Raw genomic sequence first — 22,827 nt, 5'->3', positions numbered from 1 at the left:
ATCATCTCACACCGGTCAGAATGGCCATCATCAAAAAATCTACAAACAATAAATGCTGGAGAGAGTGTGGAGAAAAGGAAACACTCTTGCACTGCTGGTGGGAATGTGAATTGGTACAGCCACTATGGAGAACAGTAGGGAGGTTCCTTAAAAAACTACAAATAGAGCTACCACATGACCCAGCAATCCCACTACTGGGCATATACCCTGAGAAAACCATAATTCAAAAAGAGTCATGTACCAAAATATTCACTGCAGCTCTATTTACAATAGCCCGGAGATGGAAGCAACCTAAGTGTCCATCATCAGATGAATGGATAAAGGAGACGTGGCACATATATACAATGCAATATTACTCAGCCATAAAAAGAAACGAAATTGAGTTATTTTTAGTGAGGTGGATAGACCTAGAGTCTGTCATACAGAGTGAAGTAAATCAGAAAGAGAAAGACAAATACCGTATGCTAATACATATATATGGAATCTAAGGGGAAAAAATGTCATGAAGAACCTAGGGGTAAGATAGGAATAAAGACACAGACCTACTAGAGAATGGACTTGAGGATATGGGGAGGGGGAAGGGTAAGCTGTGACAAAGTGAGAGAGTGGCATGGACATATATACACTACCAAATGTAAAATAGATAGCTAGTGGGAAGCAGCCGCATAGCACAGGGAGATCAGCTAGGTGGTTTGTGACCACCTAGAGGAGTGGGATAGGGAGGGTGGGAGGGAGGGAGATGCAAGAGGGAAGAGATATGGGAACATATGTATATGTATAACTGATTCACTTTGTTATAAAGCAGAAACTAACACACCATTGTAAAGCAATTATACTCCAATAAAGATGTTAAAAAAAAGAAAAAAGAAACTGTACAATAAGTGACTCAAAGGACCCTGTTGAAGTGGTTTAAAAGGGAAAAGGTGGCAATCATTGCTCTAGATCAGCAAAGAGACTCCAATGTGAACTCAATTCTATCTGTTACAATTATTTCCTTAAAAAAGATATAAAGCAAATGCATTAAAAATTTTATTTGTTAAACTGAGAGACAGGTGTAAAGATGTTTTTTATGTTACTCTTTATACTTTTCTATGTGTTTCATATATTTTAAAATAAGTAAGGAAAGTGGTGTGGCACTTTGAAGCACATATGGTGCATCGATATACAAGCGCGTACCATTTGATCGATGCATGATGCTGTCCAATTTTTACTTACCAGTGCATCATCTTGCAATGAAGCAAAAAAGAAGCCATAGAGTAAGTTAATTTGCTCCTTGTGATCAATGAAGTCAAACATTGCAACCAGCCAACGATAAAAAAGTACCTATTGAGAGACAAAATGCTTATCTTTAGAGAAATATAACTTGCAGAGAGCTTAATTTCCCCCTCAGGGCTGTTTTAGAAGCCTCTAGCACAAAGAAGGATAATAAATTTTATCTCTCAGTAAAAATTTCTGTTTGAACAGACTCCTTGCATCAAGCTACATTGTTCCAAAACTACAGGCTTTGCACAAAAGGCCACTGCCATTACTCCATAAGTGGCTCTTCCTTGCCAGCCCTTAAGTAGTTCTGAAGGACTTACCATCAAAGTGTTTAAAAAGATTACCTTGGTGCTACCAGAACACTTGCCAACACAAAGCCAAGAGACCGCCGTAACCACAGAATCTTCTGATATTAGAGTTGCTGGAATCATACACTTGAATATCCGAGTGTTTACAGCACTCCCTGGAAAGCAGACAAACTCTAAATCAAACTACATTTTGGGATCTTGACTGTTTCCTTACTATTATTAACTCTTAGTCCTAAAAAGTTCACTTCACATTGAAGGCAATAAAATAATATTCAATATCTCTTATCATCATTATAAAACATAGTTTGAAACAAAAATGTACCTTTAACTTTTAATATAAACTATAAAGCAAATTCTTTGGTTCTAATATTTTTATCTAACAAGGGAGGATGAGTACAGGATTTCTTCTTGGCATGATGAAAATGTATGGAAATTAGATAGTGGTGATGGTTGCACAACTCTATGAATATGCTAAAAAAAAAAAACCTGAATTGTATGCTTCAAAAGGGTGAATTTTATGGTACGTGAATTACACCTCAAAAGAAGTCTTTTACTCCTAGGAAAATTTCAAGGACTTTTTAAAATGGCATAATAGATTCTGATTTATTTAAAGCTACTCTAAGATATCTTGCATGAGCTGCTACATTTAAGAATAAATAGATATATTTCTAGTCTCCATTCCCCCCCCAAAAGTGGGAAGGATAGCAGAATCAAACAACTATACTATTAGCTGGTAGTAATATCTTTCTATATTGGTCCAGTCTTTCCATCATACTCTCTTGGCTTCTATGCTATCCTCCCATCTGCTAATAGAAGTGAGTTTGCAAGTAGTTTTGTGTATACCCTATGTCAACTTCTGCTTATTAAGGCTTCAATAATTAAATATACATGTATATCATCAATTTCTTTTTGTATTTAAACATTGTTTTATTCGCATTATACAGTGGTGATCACAACCATTCACTGGAAAAAACAGTGTTCTCAACTTCTCATGCAAGTAGAAGCCTCAACAATATCTTGGATACATGTGTCTTTAACCACTGTTTTACAGGTATTATAGCGTGGTAATCACATCCATTCAGTATAACACTGTTCTCAATTTCTCCCACAAGTAGCATTCTTAGAAACATACAGGTCTTTAAACGCTGTCTTACATGCATTATAGCACGGTGATCACATCCATTCACCAAGATAACACTGTTCTTAACTTCGCCTGCAAGTAGCATTCTCAGAAACATCTTATACATCTTTTCTTTTCCTACTAGTGTAGACCTCTTATTTTTTTAATAAAAACTGTATATATTTAAGATGCACAACATGATGATATGATATAATCAGCCCTCCATATCCATATGGATATGGATAAGATGCACCTGTGGATTCAACCAACCACAGACAGAAAATATTCGTTTAAAAAAAATTCCAGAAAGTTCCAAAAAACAAAACTTGAATTAGCCACACAAGACAACTATTTACGTGGCATTTACATTGTATTTACAACTATTTACATAGTGTTTACATTGTATTAGGTATTATAAGTAATCTAGAGATGATTTAAAGTATATAGGAGGATGTGTGTAGGTTATATGCAAATATTACGCCATTTTATCAAGGGATTTGAGCATCCTAGGATTTTTGTATCCGCAGGGGGTCCTGGAACCAACACCCGGCAGATACTATATACCTATATATAATAAAATGACTACTACAGTCAAGTTAATTAACATTTTATCTCCTCACATAGTTACCATTCTTTGTGTGTGGTAAGAGCACATGAAATCTATTCTCTTGCAAATTTCCAGTATTCTATACAATATTACTAACTATAGTCATCATGTTGTACATCAGATCTCTAGATTTATATATCCTACATAACTTCAATATATCTCATCAATTCCTACCCCATCATTCTGTGGAGAAGAAAGGAAGCAGTGATGGCAGGTAATGAATCACAAGAATAAAAATCTCTGCTTTCCAGTCTCATGGTATCTTGTTTTTACTCCTCTCTTCTCCCCTACTCCCATCCCCCAACCCTTGTAAAGTTTACAACAGTCTGACCGCTAACACTTTACACATGTACCAAATTCAAAGGGAGAATTCAATATAGACTCTATTCTTACTTCCCAGTGACTTTTCAATTACTAAAGAGTCCAAAGTCCCTTTGTACCTAATTATGACATTTCTAGCACACCTGCCCCTCAATATGTATTTCAACTTAGCAAAAGAGCTACATATAAAGATCTGGTAGTGATGGTGGATATCACAGAAATAACTAAAAGGAGAAAAGCAATTAATGAGGCTACATATAATGTCACCAAATTCCAGCTCAACAGAAAAACGAAATTAGACTAGAAAGCCAGAGATTATTTTTTAAATTGTTACATACAAGTTTCTAACTCTGAGGCATGCATTTTGAAACATGCATGCATTTGCAATAAGACCTGGCAAACATCACAAAAACCTTCTAAACATTAATTTCTGAGATATCAAAAAAGAAAAGAGAAATTCCAAAATAGAAAACATCTGTACATTCTATACATGTTTTAAGGGGAGAAGGGATAGATAGAATTGTTCTCGATAAACACTAATCAGTTAAATATGAATTCCTAGAAATTTGTCAAAACCAATCTGAAACCACTTAGAAGAAGACCAATTTTATTAGGTCAAATTTAACTTTGTAGGAAAACAAAGAGAACTAATCAGGTAAAAATAGAGAACTAGGGACTTCCCTGGTGGCACAGTGGTTAAGAACCCGCCTGCCAATGCAGGGGACATGGGTTTGAGCCTCGGTCCAGGAAGATCCCACATGCTGTGGAGCAACGAAGCCCATGCACCACAACTACTGAGCCTGTGCTCTAGAGTCCATGAGCCACAACTACTGAGCCCGCGTGCCACAACTACTGAAGCCCATGCACCTAGAGCCCATGCTCCGCAACAAGAGAAGCCACTGCAATGAGAAGCCCGTGCACTGCAACGAAGAGTAGCCCCCACTCGCCGCAACTAGAGAAAAGCCTGCACGCAGCAACAAAGACCCAACACAGACAAAAATAAATAAATAAAATTTTTTTAAAATATAGAGAACTAAAATTCCTGGAAGTCATATACTGAATTTGGCTAGTAATGTGTTGTCTCTCTCTCTCAGACACACACACACACACACACACACACACACACACACACACACACACACACACACCTGCAAACATGATAGGGTATGCACAAAGGAACCCAATATGCAAGGGCTAGAAAATGGTATATAAAGTATTCAATTTTGATAGGTGTCTTAATTTAAAAAAAAAAAGGAGAAAACCCAGTAGCAGTGTGGTGCAGCATAAACACTAGAAGGGGAGTTAGGAGATCTGAGTTCCCCAGTTCTAGCTCTGAGATTAAGCAAATCTCTTTAACCACTCTGGGCTTCAGTTTCCTCACCTTTAAAATGAGAATGTTCAAGGGCTAAAATACTCTCTAAGTCTAAATTTGGGTGAGGGTAGGTAAAAAGGTTCTTCTCAAGTAAAAAGAATAATGGACAGATATTATTTCTTTCTAAGAATCTCCCCCCACTGCCATTACAAATGAACTTAGAACAGAAAAGGAAGCATTGGCACAAAAGAAAAAGCATCTTGACTATTAAGGCCACAGAGACTGGAATGGAGACAGTATCAACAGGGACTTGCCATAGATAAGTGAACCTAAAGGCAATAAAATAGACCAAGTGATCTCTTAATGTGCCTTCTGGCAACACTATTTAAATTATTATCTATCCTTCCTAAGAGAAATACTAAAAATGGCTCCCATGTATTTGGTGACAAGAATTCATTTTATTGGGGCTTCCCTGGTGGCGCAGTGGTTGAGAGTCCGCCTGATGCAGGGGACGTGGGTTTGTGCCCCGGTCCGGGAGGATCCCACATGCCGCGGAGCGGCTGGGCCCGTGAGCCATGGCCGCTGAGCCTGTGCATCCGGAGCCTGTAGCTCCGCAACGGAAGAGGCCACAACAGTGAGAGGCCCATTTTATTTGTAAAGATATGTGATAACTAGCCATTTTCAGCATATGCACATAGAAACTTTTAGTTCATAAGGTAGTCTGAACACAAGAAAGGCCCATCTTATTGATATAATCTTATCAGATTGGTTTTATGAAGAGAATAGGAAAATATATAGTTCTTTAACTGCAGCTGATTCCAATCAACAATCTAATTCAAAGTCTGAAAGGCAAAACAAATAGCAAACTGAAAAATTTATCCCCTTGACATACCAAATTTGCCACTGAGTGCCACATTTAATAGAATGTCGATTCCTTCTGGAGCTAAGCCATTCTTCCATGCCACATTTTCCACAGTTTTCAAGTGTTTCTCCAAGGTTTTATCTTTACTCTGTGAAGTTTTAATGGAACCTGGAAGAGGAACAGTATTAAATAGTGAGGATTTTAAAACTCTCTCACTCCTCAGCCTCAACAGTTACAAATTAGGATTCTTCAAAGGAATAGCTTTACGTAAAAGATGTCTTCCTAAAAACCCTTCAAAGCCTTTAAAACCCTTGAGTACTTCACAGCAAAGCAGGAAAACTGAATCCTGCCCTGGCTTCTCTGCTCTAAACTAACTAAAAGCACTGAACTTAGACTAAGCTGTTTCAAAAACTAGGGCAGTGGTTCCCAAACTTTGCTGCACATTGGAATCACCTAAGGAGCCATTAAAAAATTCCAATGCCTAGCTTGTATCCCATACCAATAAAATCAGAAAGTCTAAGAGTGGATGCCAGGTACCAGTGGGTTTTAAAGATTCTCGGGAAATCCCAATGTGTAACAGTTTGGAAACCACTCTGCCAGGAACATGCTTTGTTGCTATATCCCTAGTACCTAGCATATTGATACGTAGTAAGTGCTCAATAAATGTCCATTAAATAAACAAAAATCACAAATGAGCAAAAATATGCTTTCCTTTAAAAATCCTTAAGAAAAAAAGTCTGAATATTTTTAAAGGAATAGGACTTAACATAAGGAAAACAATCTGTCTTACCTTTCTCAAAGTATGTCAGTGCTATTTGCAGAGCGCCTTCTGCTTGATCATCAGCACGTTCATAATCTTCCACTGGATTGTTTTGTCCATGTTTCGAGATGCTCTTTGAGTCACTTAGGTCCTCTGTTACTTTCCAGGCTGAGAGTGTAGTCTGATAGCTATTACTACCTTGTGAAGTCCTCTTTCGTGCCTGAGAGTTCTTAACTTTCCGTTGAAGTGACATTACTGCACGTGTTCTATACAGAAACAAGTGTCAAGTTACCATTAACCAGCCAAACTGTCCCTCCCTTTTTACTCCACAAAGACAGGGATCACACATGCCTGTATTCCCACATTTAGTACAGAGGACCTAGCATACAAGTACACAATAAAAAAACTGACAGCAATCCAGGCAACAAAAGCTATAGGTTAACTTTCTCAAAAAGCCCTTGACCTAAATAGGAACAGAAATGACTCTCCAAAGGTAACATTCACTAGCCGGCCTTGTGAGGGGAAAAAAACAGTAAGAGTACAGGCAACATAACAAATTCTCTTAAAAGGGCTATATCACATAAGTGAGTCCAAAACTAATCCATCTCATGAACTCAATGTTACTTTCTCCGCTCCTATTTTTCTCCACCCTGCCTTGATTTTGCTTTTAATCTTTAATACTGCCTGCTTTGTCAGTGCTAAGTTAAAGACAAACTGGTGGCCAAACTAAGGATTCTCAGAACAGAAACATGCCCCGATAATTCACTTATTCAATAAATAATTACTGAGCATCATCTACAATATATGCCACGCACAATTCTACTCACCAGGGATAAAATAACAAAACAGTCAAGGTCTGTGCTCTCATGAAACTTATGGGGGTGGAGTGAAGAGGAGCTGTGAGAGTCAATAAATAAGTAAATAATAGTGAACATAATATACAGTGATGTCATAGAAAAGAGGTGGGGGTGAGAAGCTACTTTGGAATAAGTGTTCAGAGAATGCCTCTCTGATGTGAACTGTAAGCTGAGATTTGAATGCCAGGAGGAACCAACCATGTTAAGAGCTGGTGGAAGGGTATTTCATGGAGAGGAAAGAACAAGATATGCTAAGACCTTAAAGCAAGAGCTCTGTGTGTTAAAGAAACAGCAACAACACCAGTAAGAGGCGAGGGTCGGTGGGGGTAGTAGCATGAAAGAGGTACAGAGTAGTAGGAGACGAAGTCAAAAAGGCAGACAGCGACTGCTATATTGGGGCTTGTAAGCCAGAACAAGGAATTTGGTTTTTAAGTGTCATAGGCAACTATGGGGGAAGGGAAGACTGTTACAGAGGGGAGTGATACCATCTGATTTATGTTTTAAGATCATTTTAGCTGCAGTACGAAGAATAGAATGTTAGGGGTGCAGGAGTGGAAACAGACAATTAAAAGGGTCTAGCAAAAGTCCAGAAGAGATATGACTGCAATCTGAACCTGGCCTAAGGTGTAAATGGTAGGAAAGGTAGAAAATGATGGTATTTGTGAAATGTTTTGGAAGGAGACTGGGCAAGGCCGTAATAAAGGAATTAGATGTAGGGAAAAAGAAAGAGAGGAAGCCAGAATGAATTCTAAGTTTTGGGCTTCAAATAGGAAAAACTAAGGGAATGGTCGTAATGACACTCAACCCCACCTCCCTAGAACAGATGAGGCTGGAGCAGAAGAGCAATATGCATGTCTAACCCACCGAGAGGTTCCAGGTTCCGAGTTGTTTTTTAGGGTCCTACGAAAGAAGGGCGGGCGAGCAGCTTCTGGCCCTTTCCAGTGGAACCGTCCCATCGCTCCCCAAGGACCCCCTTTCACAGCCTGCCCCAGCAAGGACCGAACTTGGCCGCGACAACTGACCCATTGGGCAGATTCCCGTTCTGGGGGAAAACCCGACACCTTGTAGGACAGTCTTACTCAGAAGTCAGGAGATTGATTCCCTTCGGCCTCGGGGCTCCCACTTTGCCCGGTGTTTAAAAGCACCTCACCTAAAATACTCCTCAGTCCCAAAGCCTCTGGAGTCCAAACGTCACCTCCCGGATTCAAATGAGCGGGCTCCGCCCCGCGCATGCGCTTCCGAGGCGACACAGGGGGCTTCAGGGCGGAGCCGCGCGCTCTGCTGAAGCCTGATTGGTTGGGTCACAGCTCAATGGCGCGAGGCGGCGCGCGCGCCCACGCTGACGCAAACGCAATTCCGCAGAGCCGCCGGCCACACCCGCCAGGCCCGGGTACGCCCGGCTAGCGGGCAGTTGCTGCTGAAATCAGCCGATTGGCTGATGTTCCCACTGTTCTAATATTGTTCCCATTCGTCACTGTGCCTAAAACGGAACAATTAGTATCTCGGTTCTTGAGTTTAACAAGACCAATTACAGTGATCCATTTGCTCAGATTGACCCCAAATGTCGGGCTTTGAATCTGTAGGAAAATATGAAACTGCAAACTTCTCAATTAAAGCTGCTTCTCCCATGTTGGGCAAGAGAATTAGGTTAAAGGGTCTGACACCTCTGAAGCTGTCGCTAGGAGGTGGGAGGAAAGGACGGCGGCTGAATTTGCCCTCCTTTTACCGAGGATGGGCACGCATACCTTCTAGAGTATGCTGGAAACGTATATCCTGAGCCAGATGTGGCATCTTGTAGGTAGCCGGCCAGTCAACAAGTAAAGATTCCTAACTTTGAGGAATCGATGGACCTTAAAGAAACTGGCTAAAACAGCAGCAAGGGCTTAGTCTGAGACCTGAACTTAGTCCCTAGTTTAGTCTCTTACTAGAGTAGGAACTGGAGAAGAAAGATAAAAATTTAATGACTCTCACTGATTTTTTGAGGCGAAAATATACCCATAAACTATAGGCAAAAGTGTGGGAGGGGGCTTCCCTGGTGGCGCAGTGGTTGAGAATCCTGCCAATGCAGGGGACATAGCTTCGTGCCCCGGTCCGGGAAGATCCCACATGCCGCGGAGCGGCTGGGCCCGTGAGCCACGACAGCTGAGCCTGCGCGTCCGGAGCCTGTGCTCCGCAACGGGAGAGGCCACAACAGTGAGAGGCCCGCGTACCGCAAAAAAATAAATAAATAAAAATAGAAGTGTGGGAGGAAACTTTGCAATCTTGGGGAGAGATGAAGAATCAGACTAAGTTGATGTATTTGGGAAAGACTACAGCAAAAAATGATTATTTACCACATCTTACATTGTTTTCAAAGTACTTTCAAGAAATCATATTTAATCATGTATGAGAACTGAGTGTTCAATATTTACTATGATAGCTGATCTTCCTATCTAGTAAAACTGAAAATTTCTCGAGTCATTTTTTAATAATCATTTCATACTCAAATGTAAATTGGAAAGAATTTTAAGCCTTCAATCCTCTTATTTTTGTAAATGAAATTGGGGCCCTGAGTAGTAAAATAACTTGCCTAATGTGACAAGTCTGTGGCACTGGAATTTATGCCAGTTTGTGGATGCATATATAGTGAGACACTGGTTCATCTTTACTTAATATACCTGCAATTATTTCTGAAATCATTCTTCTACCTTCCCTTGGCATCACCTAATAAAGCAGAACTCCCCAAACCTGGGAATTGTATTGAGATCTAATTTTGTGGCTTTCTGTCTTATGTGCTGACATCACAGAAGTGTGAGGAAACTTAAATGAGATTGGAAAGTTAGTAACCTCATTAGTATATTAAGTTATTGTACTCCCCCTTCTCTTTATTCTCCTCCCTCATCCACTCAAAAATAAGACAACCTGAATCCCATGACATGACCCTTTCTTTCCAGATTTTCATTATTTGTCCAGACCATTTCCTCCAAACTTCAAAAATTTTTATTTTGAAAGAATGAGAGAAATAAGACAGAGAGGTATCAATCAACAAGAACAATGATATCGAAGAAAATACAATAATTTGTACTCCCCCCACACACAACACTCCCACCCCTTTCCCTATCCCTGGCACAATAATATTAAAACCATCAAAGCACATCTAACAAGGAGAAGCAGCAGTACGTAATGAAGAAAGCAAATTTTCATACTGCTCAATCCAACTAACCTATATCAAATGTCCTTCCCCCAGCTAAACTCAACTCACTGGAATGATAAAGAGGTGTAGAAGAGACAGCTGTGGGGGTAACTTGGATCTCTGCTTACACTAGCAAAGCTTAGTGAAAATTCAATAGGAATAGTGAATCTGTTTGGCAGAGAAACACTGGATACGGCTCCTCTGTCAAATTTCAGATGATTTAAGAGAACAGCTAGTTTGAGATTCACAGACTTCTAACGGGACTAATCCTCGCTCCCTCAACCACAACAGTGGAGCAGCTGCCAAATCCTGGTTAGCTGCTGAGAATAGTGGAAGTGAGGCAGCGTTTGGCTTAAGAAAATCCAAAAAAGATGTCCGATATAAAGTTTACTGTTTCAGTTTCCAAGTGTGAGTAAAGGAGCTTAGTAGGTTGGGCTCCGACAAAGGCAAGGTGAAACTTCTAATTTTATCACTTGAAGAATTAGATTATCTATTGACTGCACATTTCCCTTATTTTAATTAAACTCAGTATGGAGTATTTACAATTTAAACAACTGTTAAAGTAGAAGTTAATTCATTTTACATGTAACTCAGTGTCTCAAATTGAAGGAAATTTTTCCTAAAGTGGTAGGTTTAAGTTTTCAGCTTAATCTAGTGAGGGATTCCTCCATCCCATGGGAATACATAGTTTGTTTTATACCAAGAAGTAAGTAGCGTTCTCTTTATAGGAGATTTATTTTATTCTGCCTTCACTAGAATCAGTCGATAAAGGGAAGATACCTATGCAGGATTAGTTCAAGATCAGAGCCTTCTCCTTCACACGTGTGTGCAAACACGCAAACACACACACACAGTAAGTAACATTTTCCCACACTTAATCTCACAGTCACATGCTTGCTGGAGTCCATCTCACAAATACACTTCAATAGTTAGCCATATACATGTACATGCAGCAAGATGTGAGAGTTGCCCCAGAGTGATTAAAGGTGGTGCACATACATCTATGTGGGGAGGTCATTTTAGGGTATAGGTGTACACAAGCCAATAGGGCCATTAATTTGTAGGTTATATTTGTCCCTTTTCCCCCAAGATAAATAAATCAAATGAAAAACACACACTGACATCTTCCTGGGTGTCATGGAGGCAACTGCCTGGAAGGTCCACTTTTTTGCACTTCCGCTTTCCTACGACAATTTCATTTTGCCCTGAGGGGCCTTCTCATATAAGGACGGCTGCTCCTCGGTATTTCCCACATTGCCGGTACTCCCCGCATTCCCTGGCAGCGAGGATTTCTTCTCAGAGGACCGGTCTTCGGGCTTTCGGGCAATCAGTAGGCGGCAGGTGAGCAGGATGCCGAACACCAGGGCATGGGCGTAGCGTTTGAGAGGATCACCGACTAGCTGGTGGAAGAAGAGCACAGCCAACACCAGCAAAAGTAGGAAGAAGTTGGCCACATCTTTGGGACGCCCAGGCACAAGGGTCATGACAATGCCACAGGCCACCTCAAGAGCACCAATGCTTTTGCGGAGGAGAATGGAATTGATCCCCATTTTCTTCAGCAGAGGGAGGGCTCGGACATAGCTCTTGTAAGCACGTTTCTAGAGTGGAATACCATAAGGAAATCGCTGCATTAACCATGGTTTTAACATTAGAATGAAGAAAACACAAGCAAGGTCCTTCTTCCCCACCATTCCCTTTCCACACCAGCCAAGCGTGTCATATTCTTTTTTTACTGTGCCCCTAAATAAAAGCCTTGTAATTAAGGAAAAAAGCAAGCAATCTGTTGAGATCCCTGTGATTTAAACCTTAGTAACAGCACCAAATGTAAGAGAATTTGGCTTTATAGTTTAAAAAAAATTTTTTTTGGGGGGGGCACACACCATGTGGGCAGGATGCGGGATCTTAGTTCCCCAGTCAGGAATCAAACCCATGCCCCCTGCAGTGGAAGCACCTTTTATTAAAAAATTTTTTTTCTGATCATAAATCATAAACAACATTAAGAATTTAAAAGAAAATTCACTGGGCCCATAAAAACTGGTACCGATTAGCCATATCCACATTTTCTAGTGCCTACCTTGTCCAAACCCAGATGCATATGAATACCAACAAAAATGAGACAAGGCGGTAAAGCCTCACTAATTTGGACTTCCCTAATTTGGAATCTGTGTTAATTCAAAAAAGAGCTGAGTTGGAGTTTACATTTGTGGAATCTGTAAAAATAAAAAAAGTGTGTGCTAAGCAAACAGAAAAATTTAAATGTATGCAAATGTTAGCCCCTTATATATCTTTAAAATATGGTAAGACAAAAATCGTTCTTATGATCATTGAGATAAATCCCTAGGATTTTACAAGACACTACTTTGATTAGCCTGGTTCAAGTTCATTAATTTTAATTCAATAAACATTTATTGAATACCTATTATGGATTATGTGATGGAGATATAGAGATGAATATGATAGGGTCAAGAAGTTCTCAGTGTAGTGGGGGGAAACAGATGCATAAACAACATTATAAAGCAGCACGGTTAGTGGTATATAATAGAGTACTGTATAAGGTCTAATTGTAGCCCAAAGGCAGATATCATGGAACAGAGAAGGGAGGCACTGGATATACTACAAAGTAATAGAATTATACTGACCTTAGAGTAATAGATAATCATATTTTTCACTATTCAGATTGACCCAATCCTCATTTTGTAGTAAATTGATGAGATTTTATCAAGTGTCTTTCTGGTTTTGCCCACTACTTTGTTTTCATGAAGTATCCGTTAATTCATTCAATATTTATTAAGTGCCTCCTGTGCTAGGCATTGTACTCGGTACTCCGGACACAGACATCAATAATTCAAAAGCCCTGCCTTCCTGAAGTTTGAGTTTATGAGAAGAAAAGCTATGGAAGTACATAAGTGCAATAAAGTGTTATGGGTGCTGAAATAAACTATGTAGTAGGTACAGTGGAGGCACACCAGAGTGGTCAAATCTCCCTAGATGGGGACTGAGAAAAGCTAGAGTGGAATCTTAAAAGAAGAGCGGATGTTTGCAAGATCAATAAAGGAAGGGCATCGAGGGCAGAGGAAGCTGGATGAGCAAAGGCCCTGAAGCACAAAATAGACTGGTGTGTTTCGAACACTGCCCCAGCTCAGCATAGGTTGGGGGAAGAAGGGGGAAAGGGTGAGACATGAGACAGAGAAGACAGATATGAATCAGATCATGGACTGTTACGTTGTGGAGCTGGACTTTATCCTATAAGCCAGGGGAACAACATAATTTGCTTTTAAGGAAGGTCCCTCTGGAAGTAGCATGGAGGATGGATTGGAAGGGGTATGCTTGGAAGCCAGGAGATCAGGTGAGAGAACTGGACTAGAGTAATGACAGTAAGGATAAAGGGAAGGGGAGAGACTCAAGGATACTTTGAATGCACAATCAACAGGAATTGATGTCTCATTGGATGTGGACACTGAGGGAAACGGAGAAGTCAAGAATGCATCCAGAAGAAGAGGGGGATGGGGCAGGAAGGAATGAGGAACTCAATTTGGAGTTTTTTAGTTGAAGTATCTCTAAGACACCTAAGTGGAGATTTCTAGTAGGCAGCTCAATAATAGAGGGTAAAGATACAGAATTGACAGTTATCAGTATGCCCAGGTAGAATGTATACAGTGGGAAAATGTGTGACAGACATTTAAAAATGGGAGGAGGAAGAGAATCCACAAAATAAACAGAAGCAAGTGTGGTCAGAAAAGTAGGAGGAAAACCAGGAGAGATGGGGTCATAGGGGCCAAAAATTTTAAGAAGAGAATAGTCAAAAGCACCAGATGCAAGACAAGTATTACAAGAATCAGGCAGAAAGCCAACTTGACCTGTCAGTAGCATCTGGTGCTTAGAATAGTGTTCACACACTCTAGTTTGGAACAAATGTTAAGTCATTTCTCTAGTGAATGCACCTTTATTTCATGGATTAATTATCATGAGTAGCACAAGATAGTCCTTCATGAGTACTGTTTCAAGACCAGTGGTTTAGTAAAAAATAGAATGGATTTGGATTCAAACAGGCTTGGCTTCAAATCCGATATCTGTCATTTTCTAGTTGGTGTCCCTGGGCAAATTATTTGCCCTCTCTGAGCCTCATTTTCCTGAGCAGGGCTGGGACTAAGATAAAGTAAGCCTATGTCCCCTGAGTGTAAAATTTAAGAAGGCACCAAAACACTCATTGATTAAGGTAAATAATATCCACAACAAATAAAATATCACAACTTTAAATAGAGGCAGGATCTGATTCTGCACTTGCACAACACTGCCTCACACCTCTTCCGAATCCTAGCCCTGTCAGATCCTGTCTTTATTTACCTTTATTCACCTCTAGTCCCTAACCTGTTCCTGAGCATATAGTGAAACACAAAGTATCAGTCGTTCTTCCTCCCTCTTCCCATTTTAGGTTAAATCAGGGATTTTCAGAGAGAAATTAGGAGAGAGGTTGACCAGTAGGCAGAGTAAAACCCTGGGCTGAACTGAGCTAGACCCATGTGGAGCAGAGCTGAGCCGAGGATTAGGGCATCTGGCAGTTTCCTCTCACTATTAACCTAGATGTCACCTGCCCACTCTCTCTCCCTCAACACTCTGGTGATGGTAGCAGGGGGGCATAAGGGAAAGAAATCTAGACCCAAGAGTTTTCCTTAACACTTTTAAGCTAGGACCTTTTAAAATTAGCAACACAAAGCTCCCCAAGAGGCAGTTCCTAAATCCTAAGTGTAACCTTCTGACATAATGAACACAGGAAGCAGGATGAGCTTCTTACAGCCAGTGCACAGCCAAGATTTCCAGATGCTGACTGAATGGCTTCTGGAAACATTCCTTTTTTGCCTAGGGCTAACCACCCATCATTTAGGAATATATTTTTATCTATACTATAGTGAAATCTGTAGGCCAAATTTCAGGTCTCTAAATCAAGTTCCTATGACTTCAGTGATCATTGTTCTCTGCATTTGCTCTAACTACATATTACTTTTTCAGTTGTTTATCTAACCTCTTAAACTGCGGCTGTAGATATTTTTATGCAGCAGTTGCCTCTTTCCTTCTTTTCTCAAGAGGAAACTGCATGTGGATAAGCCATTTCATCAAATCTTTAGTTCAAAGCTGAGTAGGTACAGATAGCATCTATTCTCCACGACTCCAGACAGGGAATGTTTAACTTGTTAGAGATGGGACTAAGCTTGGATGAGGTTTTGACAGTCTAGGAAGCCGTTTATTCTTTCTCCTGTGGAGTAGGATAGAGACATCAAAAGTATCCTACTATTGCCAGCAGCAACAATACTTGGTCTGGGCCACCTCAATTCCAACAACAGAAGGGTCATGTGTCTTAAGTCTATAGTAATTAGATCTCTAACGACTTTAATTGTTCTGACAGTAAGAATAAAGGGAGTTGACTGAGTCACTCTCCCAAAAGGCTCTGGAAGCTCACTTTGTTATGTCTGTTTCTTTTTCATTGCCCAGACCCTGAAACCATAGTTTCCTTATAGGGGAAGGAAGCAGGAGACAGAAGGGTTTAGTCAAATGTTTCAAACCCCTTTAATCAAAGGCAGTCATCTAGCAATATCCTTGGGCTAAGACAAGCTAAATTCCAATTTTAGTTTTGCCCCTAAATTGCTTGCAGAAAATTACTAAGTATTTTATTACCTCAGTTTCCCCTTTTGTAAATTAAATGAGCATTTTGGAGATTTGGTCAAAGAATCATAACGTCATAGCATCAACCAAGGTCCACACACACATATTTTATCATTAATGAAACACACAATTAGAAATCCATATGTTTGCAAGCCACAGTAATTATTTTAATGATAATAGCAATGATTCAAGCAGGTCCGTTTTTATAGTATGAGACTATATGATTCAGACATGAGTCAAAAGCATATGGAGCCTTTCTTTAGTTATACCTTTTTTCTTTTTATCATTTATTCTTCACAACACCCCAGGGGCCATGATCTCATATTAATTACATTAAACTTGAGCAGCTCACAACTGGTTTACTTTAGTTCATTTATGCTAGTTAAGTAAAAGAAAAAAAATAGCTAATATACTGTATAATTCCATTTATATAAAGTTCAAAAACAGGTGAAACTAACTTATATTGTTGGAGTTGGGATTTACCCTTGGGGAGGTAGTAATCGGAAGGGGCCAGGAGGGAGGTTTCTAGGATGCTGGTCATGTTCTGCTTCTTGATATGGGTGCTGGTTACACAGGGGGATTCTGAAAATTCCTCAAGCTGTATACACTTAGGTGCACATTTCAGTATGTATGTTATACTTCAATACAATTTACAGGGAAAAAACTATATGAAAGCAAAAGAGGACACTGACAAAAATATATTTTGGCTAAAAATCTCAGCCTGGTTGATACCTTATATCATAAAGGCTACATAAGTGCTGCAAAATTTACTGTTTCAAGTATGATTTTCCTGAATCTCTGTAGGAAAAATAGCCATATGTGAATCATAGATCATTTCTTAAATGCAATAATAAACCATCACATGTTTAATTGCCAAATATCCATGTGAATGAAAAACACCTTTTAAGCAGTTCTACCTTCCACTGTCATATAATGCCCACCTAAAAAGGAAGCTGGCAAACCTGGTCCTACTAACAAAAGTGGATCCCTCCCAGATTGCATCTAAGGGGAGAAGGGTCTGACTTCCACTGTCAGTCAAAAGTCGCTCTGAAACAAGCACAGCTGTTGGCCATTGAGAGGCTATAAGCTCCCTGGCACAAATGTCAATGTAGTTTAGCTTAGGATGGCTAGCTGTGTGAACTACGCAAAGTCATTTCACATCTCAGGGTCAGTTGCCTCTCTGAGGGAATAAACGTACTGTAACACCTCAGAGAACAGTCTAAGCATCAGTAAATTACTATCTTATTATTATTATCTTAGTATTATTACCTTATCATTCCAACTATTATGTAGTTGGAAAGCAATTAATAGTGTGATTGGAAGTATAAAAGATCGCCTATGGACATTAAATAAACTGCCCAAACCTATCTGGAGTATTTTCCTAGGGCTACACAAACCCTGGGGAAATACCAGAGGGCATTTAACTATAAATAAGCAAATCATCCAAATCAACAACAAACCTTCCCTATAAGGGGATGCAAACAAGTGGCAGAGACCTGCCCTGTCAGAGACTTGCCCTCTCTTCCTCATGGTCAAAATCCTTTAGCTTCAATGTGACAGGATTTGTGGTGTTTTCTTACTATTCCATTTGTGGCCCTTTGTGCTTACAGGATAGAACCACTGTCACAAAGAGCTGAATACCAAATTTAGAGCAAGTCAACCATTCATATGTTAAACTGCTTAGCAGCATTTGTAAGTGCTGTCTCACAATTTCAAGTGAATTAATGAAGGCATTTAGTCAGGGGAGTGGTCAGTCGTGTTGAATTCACGTGGGATTTAGAGTACTCTATAATGACACTTGCTAAATTGGGAGGAGGTATGGAGTGACACATACCAAACAGGCTATTCAAGAGAGGCATCCGGAAATTCTGCATGGGATCCACTGTGTATTACCCAGCAGCAAGTGTGGAGTTTTCTATATTAGCTGACTGCATAGAGGTCTGTTCACCATGGCATAAGGAAATAGCATCTTGCTCTTTTACATGCCTGATTTCAATCCCTTAAACTGGCCATTTGAATTAGTCAGGAAACCACTGAGTAAAATAGAATCAATTATCATCACCTCAACCCAGAGCATTTCTTGAACACCTACCATATTCATACACTGTACTAGATGCTTCCATATGTAATCTCAGTTAATATTTACAACAAATTCCTGTGGTAGGTTGTTATCCTCATTTTACAGATGAGGAAACTGAGACAGACACTAAGAGTGTCAGGTCTTGAACCCAAACCTACATGACTCAAAGTCTGTACTCCTTCCACTAACCTTTCCTGACTTCCCCAGTAGAGACAGGAAAGAAATTCATAGTCATTTGTTTGTCTGGTTTTTAGCAGTGATTTTCTATGCAGGGGATAATACCTAAGCATAACACTAATGGCTTTAGAACAAGAAAAAATAGTTGACAGAAAAGCAAAAAAAAAAAAACAACTCTAAATTTGAAAAATTGGTTTCGAAGTAAAACGAAACCCCAAAATATGGGATTGGGGCAGTTAAACTGGTACCAAAAAAGGAGAAAAAATGTGCCAGATATTTTCAAGAATCGGTTGTAAGTTCTGACATCCAAAAAAGCAGTTGTAACCATTAATGACTCCTCTACTGGGAATACTGAGTCACAGACTTGGTTTCTAATCTCTGCTCCAACAGCAGCTTACCCTAGGATCTTGGATAAGTCATTAAACTTGCTCTGTTTCAGTTTATCCATCAGTAAAATAAGCATAACTTTAAAAAATAAATCTACCTCACAGAGATGTTTTAAAGAATAAACAACAAGAGCAACAACAACACCTTGAGATTTTATACAAAAAGCCACTGCAGTCAATACATGACTAACTCCATCAATGCAAAGGAATCACTCCTAAATGCAAAACAGAAAATCCCAGAGAGTCATCCCAGCTGATCTCTGGTTGGGCAAGAAATGGCTTCTGAACTGCATCATCAAGAGCCAACCAGAGAAATCTGAAGGGTGGTGACAAGCCAAGACAATGCTACAATGACTCATTCATTCACCCAGCCACTCAACAAATATAAACTGAGCAACTTCTGTGTACTAGAACTGAATCGTCCCCACTCCCTATGGATTCAACAATAAAGCTGGGCCGGCCCAGGCACTATGCAGTGGGCCCTATGCCAGAAAGCCATCTCTAGCCTGGGGCCCAATGCTCAATGCAGGAGGGGACCCTGGAAAACGGCGGTCTGAAAATCCTCCTCAAGCTTCATGCTACTGTGAAGTTTACCTCCCAGCTAGATATAGTTCTTCCATTGCCTCCAGATGCCCCTGAGCACAGAAGCACGGAATTGTGCATACATACACACACACAATGGTTCTGTACTGCTGTATTAGATTATACCTATTTAAATATGTTCCTTTGTATGATATGGAATCGTCATATATTTCTTCTGCCTTTCATTGAACTGTAATAGACAGCTCCACGCCCTAGGAAGAAACCTACTGAAAACCCATTTGTGGCTGGTCCTCCTCATGAGCTCCTGCCAAGCTGATAGGAAGCTTCCCGGTGACTCCATCTTAGTTGGATTGCCTGCAAAACCTAACACTGTACTTAGGGTGCAGCTTGGGAGGCCTCTAAAGCAGCTGAGCAGGATATAGGGAGACAGGGAGTATACTGAAGAGGGGTACTATGTCCCTAAGGCAAGGGAAAGCTTAAATATACCCAAGGCACACACACATAAACATATAAATGTATGCATATATGAAAAGGAAAGAAAAGCAAGAGCATATGCATTTATTTATAATCTAACGCCAAACTACTGCTGCCAAGACAAAAATATAGTGGCAATTCCCCTCCACCTTTTCCCTCTGCCTTTGGTGGCTTCTGCTACCCCACTTCCCCTCCCCTCCCCAATGCAGGCTGCCTTGGATACTCATTTTGACCTGATTTCAATTCCATCTGGTCAAATGTTCTGGGAGGAGCGAAAGGGGGAAGGAGAAACACATTAGGATTTGCAACTGGGGCTAGACCTTGGCCCCTGAGTCCCAGCCACCCTCCCCGACGCCAAGGTGATCCTGTGGTGAGAGAGACATGGGAAACACCAGCTCAAACCCTGAGACAGAAGCCAGAGCTGCCTGCAAACATTTCTGAGCGTCTACAATTTGCCAGACTCCATCCACTTGCAGCTCACGTTGAGGGGCTCTGGAAGGCTCCGCAGTGAGCTCCAGGAGAGCTATTTATTCCTGTCAACTGTCAACGTGTGGAGCTATTCCTCCTTGCGTTAGCCCTAATGGGGAATCCCTCTTGTCTTTCTTCTCTCTCCCTCCTGTTCCTCCCCTAAGCTCTTTTCCTTCTTGACCTTGAGAACCCATTAATGGGCTCCCTCCCATTACTGGCAGCCTGGCAAAAGCAATGAGAAGCAGGTTCTCTTCAGCTGGGGCGGGGAAATGAAGAGGCAAAGTGACAGGGGGAGAAGCGAGAGCGGAAGTGCTGGAAACATCCCCTGCCATCACCTCGTACTCCACAGCATAGGAACAAGTCCTCTTCACACCCAACTGTGGAGAGCAGCCCAGCCCCCAGGTTGCAGAGGAGATGTTTTGGCCATTCACCTTCAGGTGATTCTAACTCTGCGGAGGGGAAAACCTGCAGAGGGCCTGGCCCTGGGCATCCACGGGAGACAAGGTGGGGATTAAGGACTATTTTGCAGGAGAGGAAAAGCAGACTTTACAGATTTTGCAGATTAGCCCATATACAAAACAAAATAAAACAAAACATCCAGCTCTCCCTTGAGAGAAGGGGAAGAAGCAGGCTCTCGGTGACCTTTATTTGGGTCAAGTCGGCTTTGTCTCAAGGATATAGACACACGCCCAGGCAGCTAGGGGAACACCATCGGCTCTCCGCCAGGGATGAGGAATACCTTCCCCGCCCCTAAAAATTGCTTGTTTCAGTAGCCCATTCGCCCTCAGCTCTTTCCTCCTTGCCTTTTGTTCTTCCCCAAGATAAATAAACTCTCCAGCTTGCTAAACTCTTAGCTCCAAGGGAAGGAATCAGACTTGCAGACTGGCTGCCGGGACTTTGGGTGTGCTGGAAGGAAGGGAGGACTCCTGCCAATGACAGGTGTTACGCAGGTCTCAGCCCTCCGGTTTACTTGGGGGTGGGGGTACTCACTGGGCAACCCCTCCCCCAACTGGCATTCAGTGGCTCCAAAACAGTTGCTCCCGGCATAGCCTGCAAATGAAATCGCTCTCATCCAGCTGCTCCTTCCCAGCTGCAAAGTTGTTGGGGAGAAGGGAGGGTCAGGGGTGGGGGTAGGGGTGAAAGGGCTGGGACCATGGACCGGGAAGGAAAGAAGGGGAGAGGTACTCGCCATCCCTTGGGGGTGCGCTCCTCATCACCCGTTTGCTTCACTTACCATCTCACTGTAGGCATCCTTGCTGAGCCTGGGGGTCAACTTGATAGTCCCCATGAAAACAAAGAAGAGTCCCAGGGCCACTGAGAGTGCCACGACGGTTACGGTTCTAGGGGATGCCATGGGGTCACCAAGGCAGGTCCCGACTAACACTGCTGCTTTGCGCACCCTGTCTAAGGCGCAGGCACTTAGCACAGAGAGAGCTAGAGGGACGCTGCGGAGGCAGCAGGCAGCTAGAATGACAAAGGGAGAGGAGGGAGCTCGAGGGAAAAATTGAGAGACCGAGATTCAACCTCTCTCACTACAACAATCGCTGGGTCCTAATGCCCTACGCTTGCTCCACACTGGCCAAAAGCACAGTCTCGATATTAAATGAAGTCCTAAACTGAGGTGGAAACTTCAAGTCTTAAATGGGGGAAAGGTAGGTTACGCTTCGAGTTCAGTCCCTGGACTGCCTCTGCAATGAGGAATTAAGGAAGACCGTTCTATCACTTCGCACCAGGAGTGCTTTTTATCTGTATAGTCCTTTAATTATTCACCCCCCTTTTCCAACCTCCCCCCTTCCCTCTCCTTTTCCTTTCCCTCAGTCAAAACATTAGTCCTCAGAGTTGGTGGTTTCTGCAGTTGGTAACACTCGAGGATAAATCTGCAAAGTTGTCCAGCTTGATTGCTGCCAAAGAAGGCTTTATCTTCCTCTTCCTCCAAAACCTTTCATGGCTCCCATTGCCCAGTGGTTAACTCCAGAATTTTAAATTTGGCATTTAAGGGCCTCCACATTTTGACCTCTGCCTCTCTTCAGAAGTTTATCTTCCAGTAATTCCCACTGCCACCCCTCATCTCCTATCCACTCATGGTCCCATCCAACCTGAGATTTCCTACCTCCCCTACATTCCCTTTCCCTGCTCTATCACTCTTCATTAGCATTCAGCCTTTTTTTCAATGTCACCTCCTTTGCCTTCCCTGATCCACTGCTAGCTGGATATGATTTCTCCCTCCTCTGATTTCCTGTGATAGTAACCAATATTTATTGACCATTTACTAAGTGCTAGACACTGCCCTTGACTTGTATTAACTAATTTCATCTTAACAGCAACACTGTGAGCTAGATATGAGTTCCTATTTTATGGATGGGACACTGAGGCACAGGGAAGTTAAGTAACTTGCCCAAGAGTATATATGCTAGTAAGTGGAGACACAGAATTCAAACCTGGGCAGTCATTTCCAGAGCCCA

The 22,827-nt window shown here is 41.4% G+C and overlaps 2 protein-coding genes across 3 annotated transcripts in view; both read right to left on the bottom strand.

Annotated features, from left to right (window-relative positions):
- The window catches only part of CENPI (centromere protein I), a gene marked incomplete at both ends in the record, with an annotated part of 42,421 nt that extends 35,605 nt beyond the window's left edge, over positions 1–6,816 (bottom strand). The window contains 4 exons of one of the 2 annotated variants that reach the window (XM_082681727.1): positions 1,216–1,323; positions 1,605–1,723; positions 5,821–5,958; positions 6,581–6,816. In XM_082681727.1, coding sequence (XP_082537853.1) covers positions 1,216–1,323; positions 1,605–1,723; positions 5,821–5,958; positions 6,581–6,803 — 588 coding nt within the window. The remainder of the gene's footprint in view (positions 1–1,215; positions 1,324–1,604; positions 1,724–5,820; positions 5,959–6,580) is intronic. The other variant, XM_082681728.1, reaches the window with a different exon arrangement.
- A 4,947-nt stretch (positions 6,817–11,763) lies between these two features.
- On the bottom strand, positions 11,764–21,719 carry TMEM35A (transmembrane protein 35A; the record flags this gene model as incomplete). The annotated part of the gene is made up of 2 exons (XM_082681983.1): positions 11,764–12,177; positions 21,600–21,719. The coding sequence occupies 2 exons, from the start codon at positions 21,717–21,719 to the stop codon at positions 11,764–11,766; spliced, it is 534 nt and encodes a 177-aa protein (XP_082538109.1).
- Positions 21,720–22,827: the final 1,108 nt, after the last annotated feature.

This window comes from Grampus griseus (genome assembly GCF_964374135.1).
Source record: "Grampus griseus genome assembly, chromosome: X".
NCBI lineage: Eukaryota > Metazoa > Chordata > Mammalia > Artiodactyla > Delphinidae > Grampus > Grampus griseus.
Note: the sequence above shows the minus strand (reverse complement) of the source record. Positions and strands in the feature narration are given on the sequence as shown.